This window comes from Vulpes lagopus, chromosome 4 (assembly GCF_018345385.1).
Source record: "Vulpes lagopus strain Blue_001 chromosome 4, ASM1834538v1, whole genome shotgun sequence".
NCBI lineage: Eukaryota > Metazoa > Chordata > Mammalia > Carnivora > Canidae > Vulpes > Vulpes lagopus.
Genome location: NC_054827.1, coordinates 4,791,813 through 4,805,438, shown reverse-complemented (window position 1 = coordinate 4,805,438; position 13,626 = coordinate 4,791,813). Strand labels below are relative to the sequence as shown.

The following is a 13,626-nucleotide window of genomic DNA, read 5'->3' as shown; positions in this document are numbered from 1 at the left end:
CCGGGAAGGGAGATGCTCATGCCCCGCGACAGCCCCGAGGACGCTCGGTGCCTCTGCGCCGCACGACTTCCGTCACAGCAACACAGTGGCCACTTTTGTGTTTCAGATCAAACATCTCTGCAAGGTGGAGGCGATGATGAAATGGGGGCGCCCGGGGACCCGGATCGCGAAGAGCTCATGGGTCACGTTCCCGGCAACATGATCATTGCACCAGGACACTATGGTCTGTTATGAAAATAAATCTGTAATAAAAGGGAGTGCTTTGGGGCTGCAGGTGCATCGTGTCGGGTGCACGTCGCCTTAAGCGCCTGCGCAGAACCCAGCGGCGGCCTCGGAGGAGCTGTCAGCCCGGTGCACCCGCGGCGCCTGCACCCTCTTCCCGGCCAGCGCCCCCCCCACCGCCCCGGTCGGGCCGGCCGTGTTACTCTGCAGGGAGGGGTCGGTTGCTGACATATGGGAAACCTGGCTCAGCAACGGCCCCAGGCTCCAGTTCCGAGGACCTGGGTTCGGGGCCTGCCAGTACCTCTGGCAGATGTGGGTGTCCGGCAGACCGAGGCCTTGGAGGCTCCGCTGCTAAGTGGCTCACAAAAGTAAGAGGAGACCCTTCCCAGGGCCCCGAGCTACCTGGATGGTAGGGACGCGCGTGGGGAGGCTGGGGCGCTAGAGGAGCACGAGCCCACGCGCACCCACTTCAGACACACGGGACGCTCCCCGAGCCATGAATTTGCTTCCTGTTGACATTTTCTGGTCCTCTCCTGTGTGTACATGAGTCACGGACTGAAACATTTAAATTTGAACGTTTCCTTCAGTAATGCAGCTAACTAGCAAGGGCCGATTACGAAAGTCCTTGGAAGTTAGCGGAAAGGGTCTTCCCGTCCGTCGTCTGAGGTTTTACTAATTTGCTCGAAACACCGCATGACCATTTATTATCTCCGAGCTATCTTTTAGGGATGGATGCTTGATTCAGGTATTCGATCACATTGTGGGAGCTTGGGATCTTAATGTTTAAACCCAAGAATTTAATGTGAAGTTAACACTGTCCTGGTTTCAGAGCCGTCAGCACGGTCAGTCCTATATCCCGGAGTATTTCTCCATGGGGCGGGGTGCTCAGCTCCAGGACAGCCTCGCAGCACAAACTGCACACGGGAGCATCTGTGTTGTCGGGGGAGGCGAAGAGGGAAAACGGGCAGAAAAGAGAAGCACACCTGTCCAGTCGGTTAGACCCCGAGCTAAGTATCAGTCACTGCCAGTGTTTCATCTTCTCAGAGACTTCAGAAAGTTTGTGCTATATAAAATATATATATATATAATAAAACGATTTATAAAAATAATAAAAAGTCCCTATAATGAGAAAGTCCCAATAATGGATCCCCAGACTACAGACTGAGGGTTTCTCACATTTCTGCAGAAACAGAGGGAGCCAGAGGCCTTGAGCCACGCCGGGCACCGTGGATGCACTCGGGACGACGGCCGCGGGGAGCCCCAGGGAGCAGGTGAGGGGGTGGGGAGGGGGCACGGCATACCAGAGGGGCCCCCAACGTGTCAGTAGGACACTGGACTCTCTCAACTGCCCCTTGGGACACTACAGGGGACATGAGAGTTCCGGAAACAGTAGAGGAACGCCCCTCTCGACGAGGAATCCGGCCACCTGACGTTCCAGAAGGCAAGCACGTGCTCCTGGCCAACTCTGGCACAACCAGGGGTAGAGGAACAAGAGCTCATCGGTCAGGAATTACTCCAGTTGGAAATAGCCCGTGTGCAAACAGGAAGCGGAGACGAGGGTGACATGGGATGGAAAGTGGAAGCTCAGCCTGGCATGAGATTTTTCTATGAAGCAGACGTGGAAGGGTCACGTCGAGCTTAATTACCTCCAGGCTTTGGGTGGTGTCGGGGCTGGGGTGTAGACAGGTGCACAGAGGGATGGGCTGGGATGAGGCTGGGGGTGGACAGACACACGGAGGGATGGGGCTGGGGTTGGGGTGTGGACAGACACACGGAGGGATGGGGAAACACACAGCTCAATGCTTTCTTCTCTTGGCCCCAAACCCTAATAAGCATCACGGTTTGTCAGAGACTCCACAGCAACAATAGGATCAGAGGGACACACCAGGAGGGCCTGGAACGTCCCCTTAGTTATAATAAACTTAAGAGAGTTTATTGTAAAGAGTTTTCTCAAGTGTTCATGGCCCTCAGCTCTAAGGTGAGTAGCGTAGGTAGGAAGCGGGGATGAAAGTGTCCAAGGGATAAAAGCAAACTAGGACACACGGAGGGAGAAGTCAGCTAGAGGAAAGGAGGGCGCGACAGTGTACATCTTATCTGAAAGCCGAGAGAACCTAAGAATTCTTTGAGGCTCTTTTCAGAGTGAAATACTGAAAACTGGAATTCTAGTAACGAAAAATTATAATTTACGAATTGATTTTACGATGCCACTGCTACTAATGTGTTTTGCATTAGTTACAATTAGTTATAACGGAACTAATACATTTGCTACGTACTGAATCTTGTAAATTATTTTCATGAAAATGAAAAATAGGTTTCCCTTTTTTTTTTTTTTTTACTTATTTATTTATGAGAAACCCAGAGAGAGACCCAGGCAGAGGGAGAAGCAGGCTCATGCGGGGAGCCTGATGCGGGACTTGATCCCAGGACCCGGGGTCACACCCTGGGCCAAAGGCAAATGCTCAACCACAGAGCCCCCCAGGTGTCCCCAAAATAGGTTTCCGCATGATGTCAGCTACTGTACTTCTATTTTTGCCCAAGGTCTTAGAGCCTTTCACCTGTAATTTGGCCCACCAAGGGGGATTTGAGGCAATTAATCTTCCTTTGATGCACCTGGATTCACTCAGTGTCTGGCATAATTATGATCATTTCCAGGCTTTCATTTGCTTATCTCTCAAAGAAATCAATCTTGAGGATCAGTAATATGCTTTCATGCTAGAAAAAAAAAATCCAGAATTTTATGTGTTTTGTCATGGTATCTGGTGTTATACATATTTTTAAGCATTAGATAGTACAGGATTGGACAGTCTTGTACAAGTTTATGCATTTTAGTTCATTGATTTCTTCATTTTAATTAGTTACTGTACGAGGTAGCTTTTCTTTACCTGTTTGGAACTAAAAAAATGTTGGAAATGGCACTGATCATATCCCACGTTTCTCTTTTTCAAAGCACAGTCTCTTTCTCCCCTCATTCTGTATCTTTCTTTGTCTTCTTCACATTCATCTCTAAAAGAATATTTTTTCTATATTGATTTATATTACTAAGGGGCGGGGGGGCTACAGGACCCTGCTTATAACTGTGGGTCTGTAAAAAGAAAATAGAAATAAAAATAAAAAACAAAACAAAAACAAAAACAAAAACTGTGAGTCTGTGATCACAGCCTGGCTCCAGCAGCTCACACACCTGCTACCTTTGGCAGGTACGGAATTATTTGTGTTTAGGACATTCCTGGTGCTAAGAAGGAGCCTAGTACACGGGGTGTTTGATATTATGACATAATAGGTATATGTGACTATTCTACACATGCAACTTATGTTCTATGATATACAGATTCTAAAATATCTGTATCTATAGATATAATAGTAAGGTATTGATGCAGGGTAGGCATTCAAAGACTATTCCTCTTATTACATCACATTCATTTTAAGTCTTTCATATACACATATACGAGTCTCTGTCAATGTGCACCAAATCATCATCGGTATTTTTTATGCCCAGAAGCCCTTAAATGCCATAATATTTTCTTTTCAGGTACAGCCATTATCTTATGAAAATATTAATACTTCCTCCAGGAAAATAAATTTCAAACTATCACTTCTGGCAACACGACTAAATTAAGAATGTAGCAGCAATCCAAAACAAAGTGTAGAGACCAGAAAGGGGAAAAAAATTAATATTTAAAATTCATCAGCTACGTGGAAAAAAAAAAAGAAGAAGAAGAAGAAAAGAACTAACAAATGCATCCCGAGAAAATTTAAAAAATGAAACGCCACGGCGTATGCTACTTACTAGTATAGGTGAGCTGGAAGCCCTGGTCGGTGTCAGACCCGTTGGTGTTGAACTCGAGCCACAGGTGATTGGAGGTGCTGTTTAGGACCAGACCCATCAGCTCATTCTTGGTGAAGGCCCCCAACGGACGCGAAGAGCTGTCCCTTCCATCATACACCTGAGGACAAGTCACAGCGTCAGTCTCCCTGCTACTTAATTCCGTTTGTATTCTGTGAGCAATTTTCACAAGGAATTCAAATCCTCAAAGATGTGACCGTGCGGCCTACTTGGAAAGCCTGTGCTGCCCCGTGGGGGCCGAATGCACGGCGTGGCTGAGCAGGTGTTCCCTCCACCATCCAGGTTCAAGACTAGAGATCTCCTCTGCGGTCGGGTCGCCCTACGCTCAGCGCGTTGAGCGTTCTTCCCGTGGTCACTTAGACTTAAACAAATATGTATTTGCATTTCTGAGTTTCAGTATTCACCTTTGTCTCCCTCGCTCAGAATCCACTTGCCGGAGTTGAAGGGACGTGTCCTGTCTTGGCCGTGACGTCGTCTGTGAACTATCGTGCAAGTAACTGGACATCTCATCCCTCCCCCCGCTCCCTCCTCTCTGACTGTATCACAAGACAAGACAGGATGTGGAAATATCTTGTCACATTTTGCAGCTCTTTGGGCCTGAGGTGACTTTTGTCTTGAGTTGGTCGTAATAAGAGAGTCCCATCATGTAATGTCGGAGGCATGCATTGTCTTGCTCTAAAACACGCTGTACTCGACTTTACCTGCCTAGGTGGCTGTAGAGCACGGGGGTCTATAACAAATATTTGGAAGGCAGGCAGGCAGGCAGGCTGCTTTTGTGCAGGCACAAGGGTAAGGGGGGGCGTTCGGGGCTGTGTCCCCGGGTTTCACTGAGGCAGACCACCCCGGCCTGGGTGAGTGCCAATCCCACTTCCTCAGTGGGGACTGTGGCCCAGGTCAGCGCATGGGCATGTGGGATGGCACACGGGATGCTTTCCTGCTTACGCCCGGAGAGACCGTGTTTGCCTTCAGGGAGGATTCAGTGCCGGGGCTGCTGGACACTCATCAAGGACAGGATGCTCAGGGGGGATGGCTAATCCATTTGCCTCTTTGAACTACTGCAATGGCTCATGGAGGGACCACATGGGTCTGTAAGAGATTCGTGGATGACAGGGCAGGGTGAACATGCGTTATATTGGAAAACATCCAGATGTTCTTGATTTAAAAAAAAAAAAATCCTAACTAAATAAAGGGCACCTAAGTCCTCAGTAGGCTCCTCCAATGTGTGCTTATCTCCCCACTATTTTCCTTCTCATGTGGATTGATTCTTACTTTTCTTCTCCCGCCTCTCTTCTAATAAATGTATAGACCATATACCTGGTTCAACAGACTTGCACACACACACACACACACACACACACACACACACACAATCCTAAAAGATGAAAACATATTTAGAAAAATCAATTTCACAGATCATTATTTTATTCATTTCCAATCAGAGCCTATGCTGGCAGAGTGGAATCAAACAATCTGCAGTTCCTCCAGCAACTGGGGACTGCTGGAAAAAATCATTACTTGGCTTAATACGTGGATTCGTCAGACATGGTGAGGTCCGTGACACCCAGACTGTGATGAATTGTAAACCCAGAGGAATCTGGCTCAGAAAGGGAAATCTCCAGGCCCTCCCAGAAAGGTCTTGTTTCACTCCGTATACCACGCGATTCTCAGTAAGTCACAGAAACCCAAGGACTGGAGGAGCATGCAAGCAAGTAAGCACTCATGTGAGCTCAGTCCTTGGAGTTCTGCAGAAGTGTCCATCCTCACCTCCGCGGGCGTGGACTGGGAGATCCCCACAGATTAGAATTATCACCGGGACAGCATCCAGCTCCCAGTACCCTCCAAGCCTCAACCGCTGAAAATGCATCCTTGCTCTACTGAATTCCAGGCTTCTCCGGGCCAGTAACTCAGCCATGTCCGTCTGCATCACCAGCAATGAGCGTGGCGATGGAGAAGTCACCCGCCACATTGAGCATCCTTTTGTCAGCTCCCTCAAGTTGAAAATGTGGCTTCCAGTTTTGCAGGGATCACCAGTGACAACCCAATGGTACTGCATGTCAAGAAGACTTGATTTTTAATTGCAGTTACATCAGGAACAAGCCACGCTAGCTCAGCATACCCCCTAGCACCTAGGTGCCTGCATCTACGTGCTGCTGGAATCAGTGTTCCATTTAGGTGGGAGAAAAATGTTCCTTGAGTCCGAGGTTAATAGGAGACTCTAAGTATTTACATCACAAACGCTGCTCAGGGTTTGGCATTTAATCAGTGCTACAGGCTCAGGCTGGAAGAGCCTCCTTAGCAGATGACCACACATCAGGGGACCTCATGCAGAGTCCTGGGGCGAGGCGGCTGCAGGTCCTGGGGGAGTCCTTCACCGTTTGAAAGAATCTACACCCCAAATACTCAAAATCAACTGCTCTTTCCATTACATATTCCTTTCATGGCATTTTCATTCAAGCTATCTTTCTCTTACGTGATTTTTTTTTCCCATATGAAGGAGACATCGTGTTTTTGTGCATGAAAATATGACTATAAAACTTTGGTCTTTCTTACTGGACCATACTATGTGCAAAGGAGCAATGGGGATAGCATGTAGAGCTAAAATATAAGGTAACCCCCCTGGAATGTTTTGAACACTGAGATGAGATATTTATTAGTATATTCAGTAAAACGTATCCTTGCAAAACACGTAGGCATTTCAGATGATTGGCAGTTTCCCTTCAATTAAATGGAGTAAGCAAGGTTTTTTGTTTCTGCTTTTTGTTATAATCAACATCTTTAAACTGCAGTAATCACGGATGAACGTCATTCGCTTCCTTCCACGGTGATGATATTTACCAGCGTACGTTGCTGCGGTGTCTTTAATCGCTCACCTGCACCAAGGAGACCTAATTGTTACCTGAAAGTTTTCTCCAAAGGCTTACTGACTTCTAAATTTGAGGTTATCAAAGAGCTTGGAAAATGCTTACTTATAAGGCGAGTTTAATTTTTTTTTTTTTTTTTTTAGACAAGTGAGAATGTACTAGTTTCCTGCCTGAAAATCACTTCTTAATTACAGAGCTTCGTGATGTCAGCATGAGCTTTGGAAAGACAATTACGATGAAAGAATGACTAGAATAAAGCTACTCTTCTCAACAATGACATTGACATAGCCGAGCCGGGATGCAGGAGGGAGTAAGGCCCTCTAGGTTTCCAGCACCTCTTGAGCATCCGCGTGCAGCTAACGAGGGCAGGTGGGGTCCTGGAGGGACCCCTCTTTAACCACTGCGCAAATGGGTGACAAACGGAGGGTTCTGGTGTTTCCCTTTCGGCTGGTTCTTTGCATCTTTTCCTACGCTTGCCGCTTACCGTGGACTAAACCAAATCTGAGATGTGTTGGCAAGTGGGTCCATGTAGGGGTGAACATGACTGGGAAACCCTAGACCTTCACAAAGGAATGAGAAGAGAGACGTGCCTCTCTCCTGCCACAAACTGGCTGTGTGACCTGGACCAGGAGCTCCCTCCTCACTGGGCTGAGCAGGGCGGCGTTAGTCCGGTGCCCTCCGTGCATGCCCTCGTTCTACAAATGCGCCCTCGCTGCCCCCTGACCCTACAAGGGCGCTGGTTTTCTCAAAGAGTTATCGGAGAGGTGGGAACTATACCAGAAGCTTTAGGAGCTATGGTGGCGTTTCCAGGTACAGCTGGAATTTATAGATCAAGACCTCAATGTCCCTGCATCCAGTCCTCCTGCCCTTTTTCCTGGGGTCCATCTATGATGTGGGGGGCTTGCCGGGTCCTCCTCTGCAGAGCACTTCCCTGAGGCTCTGGTAACTTGTACCATATAATGCACAGAGCTCTTGCTTCTGGTCCCATTCCAAGCACATCCCTGAGTCCTGTGAACATGGTGTAGACTCGTCCACTAAAAATCTGTCTTCCTGGTGTGACTTCTCCATATGAACCCTGCCTTGTGGTCTGGGGATAGTGGCTGAGCTTCCTTCCACTGTCACATCAAAATCCTTGTAGCCTTAGATATTGTGACCACATGAGGATATTGTGACATATCCTCCACTCATCCATTTTCAACCCGACACGTGGAAAGGGGACCTAAAGGGAGGACTATAGAAAGTGTTGATTCGGGGGCCCCACCAGCGCTCATAATTACAACTGTGCTAGGCACGATCCTAGATACGTCTATCAACAGAAGGTGTATAATCTAAACCTCAGAACATCCTCCAAAGATAGGCATCATCACATGTTTTTACGAATAAGGAAGAGAAAGCTCAAATATTAAATGATGTGTCGAAGATACACAACGAGCAAACATTAGAACCGGGATTGCAGACTCGGAGAGATCAAGACCACACCGGTGACACTCAGCACTTCACAAACCAACTGGACAAACTGGAGAAACTCTGTCCAAAGATGCATGAACATGCGTACACGTCTCTGTGTGTATAGCTGGGCAGGTGTTTAATGGGTTCCTTGAGAAGAAGAGATGGCGTCACATTCAAGAATATTTTTTACCTTTAGGACGTCTCCTTCAAACAGCTGGAAGCTTCGCGCCCTGAGATGGATCCCCTTGCCAGCTTCCGTTTCTATTTTATAGATACACTCATGGTTATTGTCATAATTTGATGGGAAATTTGGAGACAGCAACGTTCCTTCATTTCCTTTGACACTTGCTCCACATTCAGCTAAAATAAATAGGACATTAAAAAAGAGAGAATTCAAAAATGGAATTACTGATCTTAATACATAAAACCCCTATAATCGTGACACCCCTTTCCTCCCTCAATGTATGTTTGTAATTAATATATTGCTTTTATAGATTCGTGATTCTTTTTTTTTCCTTTTTTTTTTTTTTTTCCTTTTTTACTGTTTACCAACTGATCGGGACATATCCTCCACTCATCCATTTTCAAGATTTCTTGTTTATTTTCATAGAATAACTCTTACTCCATGGAAGCAGCATGCTGTCCCACAGAGATCTTGAATAAAACTGCTGTGCCCTGAGCTCGTTGGCAGTTACACGCTTCCCTCCCCACGGCTCATTTCTACCTTGTGAAACATCCCCACCAACTCCAGGGTGATGAGGGAATTTCTTTCAACTCGTACTTTGTGGCATCAACCCGACGCGTGGAAAGGGGACCTAAAGGGAGCTGCCCTCTGCAGCCGTCCTGCCTCAGGGCCCTGGGCCTGTCTGCATTAGGTCTCAGGGCCAAGGAGCACTCGGTGGAGGGGAGTGTTGGCTCCTTCCCACCTTCCCCCAGGAAAGCAGCCTGTCATTCAGGGCTGGATCTGAATTTGCATGAAAACACCTTTAATCGCGGTAAAAAATAAAAATACTGCTGTCTACATTGTCAACTCAGAGCAAGTCACTCATCCTCCCAGCTCACCTGCAAGGTGAACGCTTCAGCTGAAAGACCCCAGCCTTGAAATCCAATCAGTCCCAAGTGGTCATCAAAAGCTAGAGACACCGTGTGCATGCGTGTGTGTGTGTGTGTGTGAGGCAGAAGAACTCCATGGGACCCTGCACCAAATAATTTATTGGCCACATTATGTGCCAAGTACGTGATTTGTAGAAATTCAACAAAATGAGTATGAGTATGGGCACGCCGGGAAGTGGAGTCCGTGAGGTGCACACACGTAGGGGGGTGAGGAGGGGAGCGAGAGGGGCTCACGTTAATTTTGTGGGTGTTCTGTACCGTGGCAGGCATCTGCACACGTGCATTTTCATGACTGGTTTTCTCTGACGTGTCCATTCTCCTCCGACAATGAATAAAATCAGCTCCACCTCCAGCCGTGATTCCCTTGCCTACTTGCCGGAAGGAAAGTGCTAGAGAGTTTTAAGATCAGCTCGTGCTGGTTTGTGCACTTGGATGTCACGATGGTCCCCACGTAGAAGGGCTGGGAGGAAATCAGGGAGGAAGACATGGGAGGATCTGGGCTCACCTACCCCTTGTCCTCCACAGGTGAAGACGGGAAGGCAGGCTTGCTGGGCAGTGGGGAGGAAGTGCAGAGAAACAAGCGCAACGAGCGGGTGACCCGACAAAATGCCAATGGGCTTTCATAATTTTTTTAAGCTATAGACATATTTACATTATTTATATTTATATATTTGGTGATATACATGTTTAATTACCATAGTCTCTTAAAATATTTTTTAAGAGAAGAAAAAAATATGGGGAGAAAGGCAAGGGATGGATCTCCCATGCTGGATGTCTGGGTGCTCTTTGAACAGCGGACAGTCTTGTTTTTTTGTGTTTCATGTTCTGTAAGCAGGCTCCATGCCCGGTGTGGAGAGCAATACGGGGCTTGAGCTCACAACCGTGAGCTCAAGACCAGAGCCAAGATCAAGAGTTAACCGCTTCACCTACTGAGCCACCCAGGCGCCCTGAGGACACATGACTTTACATGCTAAACTCAACAAGAGTTTTAGGTAAGCGATCCCTTTGGGAAATGGTAATAATCCATGGGCCTTGTTGTATATTTTTTGCCTTTTTTATTTCTTTCTTAAAGGAATAGGATTTTTTTTCTAACAGAAAAAACAAAATAACCAGAAGGAACATCAAAACAGCAAAGTAGAGGACCCCCCCCACTTGGTTATTGTGTGGATGGGATGGTGGGCTTGGAGCTCAAACTGGTTCAAGATTTCAGACTTAAAACCAATTTAAAAAAGAAACTCAAGTGAATTATGATAATAATTGGAATATAAAACCTAGTCACAAATATCAGGAATTTTAACTTAAAATTGAATTTGACAGTGATCAATAAAATGAACCATGCAAAAATCAAATTTAAGTCCTTTTATCCATTACTTTTTATTTTTTTATTTTTTTTTATTTTTTTTAATTTTTATTTATTTATGATAGTCACACAGAGAGAGAGGCAGAGACACAGGCAGAGGGAGAAGCAGGCTCCATGCACCGGGAACCTGATGTGGGATTCGATCCGGGGTCTCCAGGATCGCGCCCTGGGCCAAAGGCCGGCACCAAACTGCTGCGCCACACAGGGATCCCTCCATTACTTTTTAAATTTGAAAAAAAAATCTTGCAGTGGAAGATGTAAAAAATACTGAGATAGTGGCAAATAGATTATTTTTAGTCTAAGAAAACATTTGAGGAATTATTTATATGGCTATAATGAGTGGTTGTATGTATTTGGGTTTATGCTACATCCGAATATATCACGCCCGTTAGCTGACTATGTGCCTTGCACGTCCACCGTAAATGCAGGCGGTCCTGAGTCAAACCTCCCGAGAGGTGGGCTGGAGGTGAAGGGGTTAATGAGGGCCCCAGCCCCCATCTGGTCACCATCTGGTCATCAGGAGAGGCCGTGGTCTTCCTCCCTGACTGAATGAGGTCAGGAGGACGGAGGGAGGGTTGGAAGGCATAAGGGCAATTAATTGAACACAGTGGTGAGCCTTGAACCCAACGCCTGTAGTAAAAGCTTTGCCATTGTCAGGAATCTATGGAGAGACTCCAGAGAAGCTGCAGGGTGCGTCCGGGGGGGGCGCCACGAGGAGAGCCAGGCCACGGGGATGAGCTCCGCTGGGTTTCACCTCCCCCTTCCCAAGGGCAGGGATGCTCCGGCATCCCCAGGCACCCTCTGTATCTGGGGCTCTGCACCTGTGGGCAGCGGCTCGTCTTCTCTTGTTCTCATGGAGGTTCGAATTCCTCTCTTTGGTCTTCACGTCACTACGTTTCTACTCTTTTCTTCCCCTCCACGGATTTTCCACACACAGAATCATCCAGACTCGGTTACAGGCATCATCGCTCGAAGGTGACAATCTATCCTGACAAGGCTGATGCATAAACTGTGACCATCGTATCGTGTCCCATACACTGTGGTGAGCTCTTCACACACGGGGACTCATGCAATCCTCACGGTAACCTTGTCTAATAGGTTCATCGGCCACGTTTTACAGGCGAGGAAACTGAAACAGAATAGTCTGGAAACCAAGTGCTTTCGCCACGGTCACGCAGCTAGTACAGAGCAATTACTGATCTGACCTGAGCCCTCCATACTCAGGAGTGGACCTGTGCCCTTTGCTCATCCTCACTACTGATGAAAACATATCGTGGTTAATAATCCGTAGGATTACTAATTATGAACAACGATGAACCTAAGATAGTGTGGGTTTGCTATTATAGATGGAAAAAATACTTTTAAGGACTTTTACTTGGAACGGGGTCATCAATTATGTGGAGATATTTGTTTTCATATTAGCATGTAAGACATTAACCATATTCTTATTTCTTATAATACAGCAAAAAGGGAGGACTAGAATGAAGATTTGGATGTTTGGATACACGAGAAGGAAAAAAAAAATACTCTTAAACCTAAAGATGCAATTTTACCAATCTTTAAGGAAGCTCCACGCCCAGCATGGAGCCCAAGGTGGGGCTCAAACTCAGGACCCTGAGATCAAGAGTCAGACACTCAACCAACTGAGCCACCCAGGTGCCCTGTTACACATCTTTTTATTAGGATTTGGATCTTGGGATTTTGCTTTAAGGCAGATACGTAAGGGGTGCTCGTGAAGTGCACTGTTTAGAAATAATAAATGCGAGCAATTGCTTGGCCTTTTGCGACCGGTAACCCTTTGTAGACAAGCAAGTTCATTGCTTCAGCTTCCAGCAAGATGACAGGGACGCGACCGACCACCTCACTCCTGCATTTTACTTCATCCACACCCCTTCCAAATAAAATCGCACTCGTGTCAGAACAACTGCTTCCCATCCTGAGACACAAGTAAATCACGTAACTAAATATTCAACAAAATTTCATTTATTTAATGTATCTCTAACACTCAGTTCAAAGAAACATGGCCGAGTCATCACATGTGCAAGGACAGGCTTTCTTTTTTTCCGGAGTAGTTTGGTGAAGCCCTTAAAGATGGCCTTGCATATGAAGTTTTCTCCAAAAGTATGGAATTGCCAGTAAAGTATACAAAATTGGTATCAATATTTTTTTAAAAATCTACTTCAATACGTTTTACCTTATATGTTTGCCTACTATGCACTATTTTCTATGGATTTGTGTTACTTTATAGTCTTCAAAGACTTTGAAGCTGATTATCACAAAATTATTTTCTTTCCTCTTCAAATCATGACTTTCACATCTTTCCTCAAGTTTAAACGGTCATGTACGTTTGGGCTGACACTACTGCAGTGAACACGTGTCGTTCTTGCTGTTGTTTTCTGACTTTATGTCAAGACCAACACGAATATATGACATCAGGAAGGTGGGACGTGATGTGCCGCTCTATCTGGAGAGCCTGGGTCCGTCACTAGGCTCGGTGCCGTAGCTGCGTTGGCAACAGCAAGGTCTGGTGAGAGACACGGTCAGGGGACGCAGCACTAGGACACGTGGACACTCTGGGTGTGGGACCCACAGGCTGTTATGGGGCTCAGCGGAGAGCACTGCGGGGAATCTGGCTGCGAACAGACTTGGCCAAAGGCGGGGAAGGTGGGAGCTTCACTGGGCCAAGGTGTGAGGTCCCTAAGGGTCTGGAGCACGCAGGTGTCCTGACAAAGGGTGTTTGCAGAAGAGGAAATGGCCTAAGAGAAAGCAATGAATCT

General features: G+C 46.7%; 1 protein-coding gene across 1 annotated transcript in view; it reads right to left on the bottom strand.

Moving 5' to 3' along the window:
• CSMD1 (CUB and Sushi multiple domains 1) overlaps positions 1-13,626 on the bottom strand; it is a 1,877,909-nt gene that overhangs the window by 309,594 nt on the left and 1,554,689 nt on the right. The window contains exons 22-23 of the mRNA XM_041753151.1: positions 8,567-8,736; positions 4,010-4,166 (exon numbers count right to left, since the gene is read on the bottom strand). Coding sequence (XP_041609085.1) covers positions 4,010-4,166; positions 8,567-8,736 — 327 coding nt within the window. The remainder of the gene's footprint in view (positions 1-4,009; positions 4,167-8,566; positions 8,737-13,626) is intronic.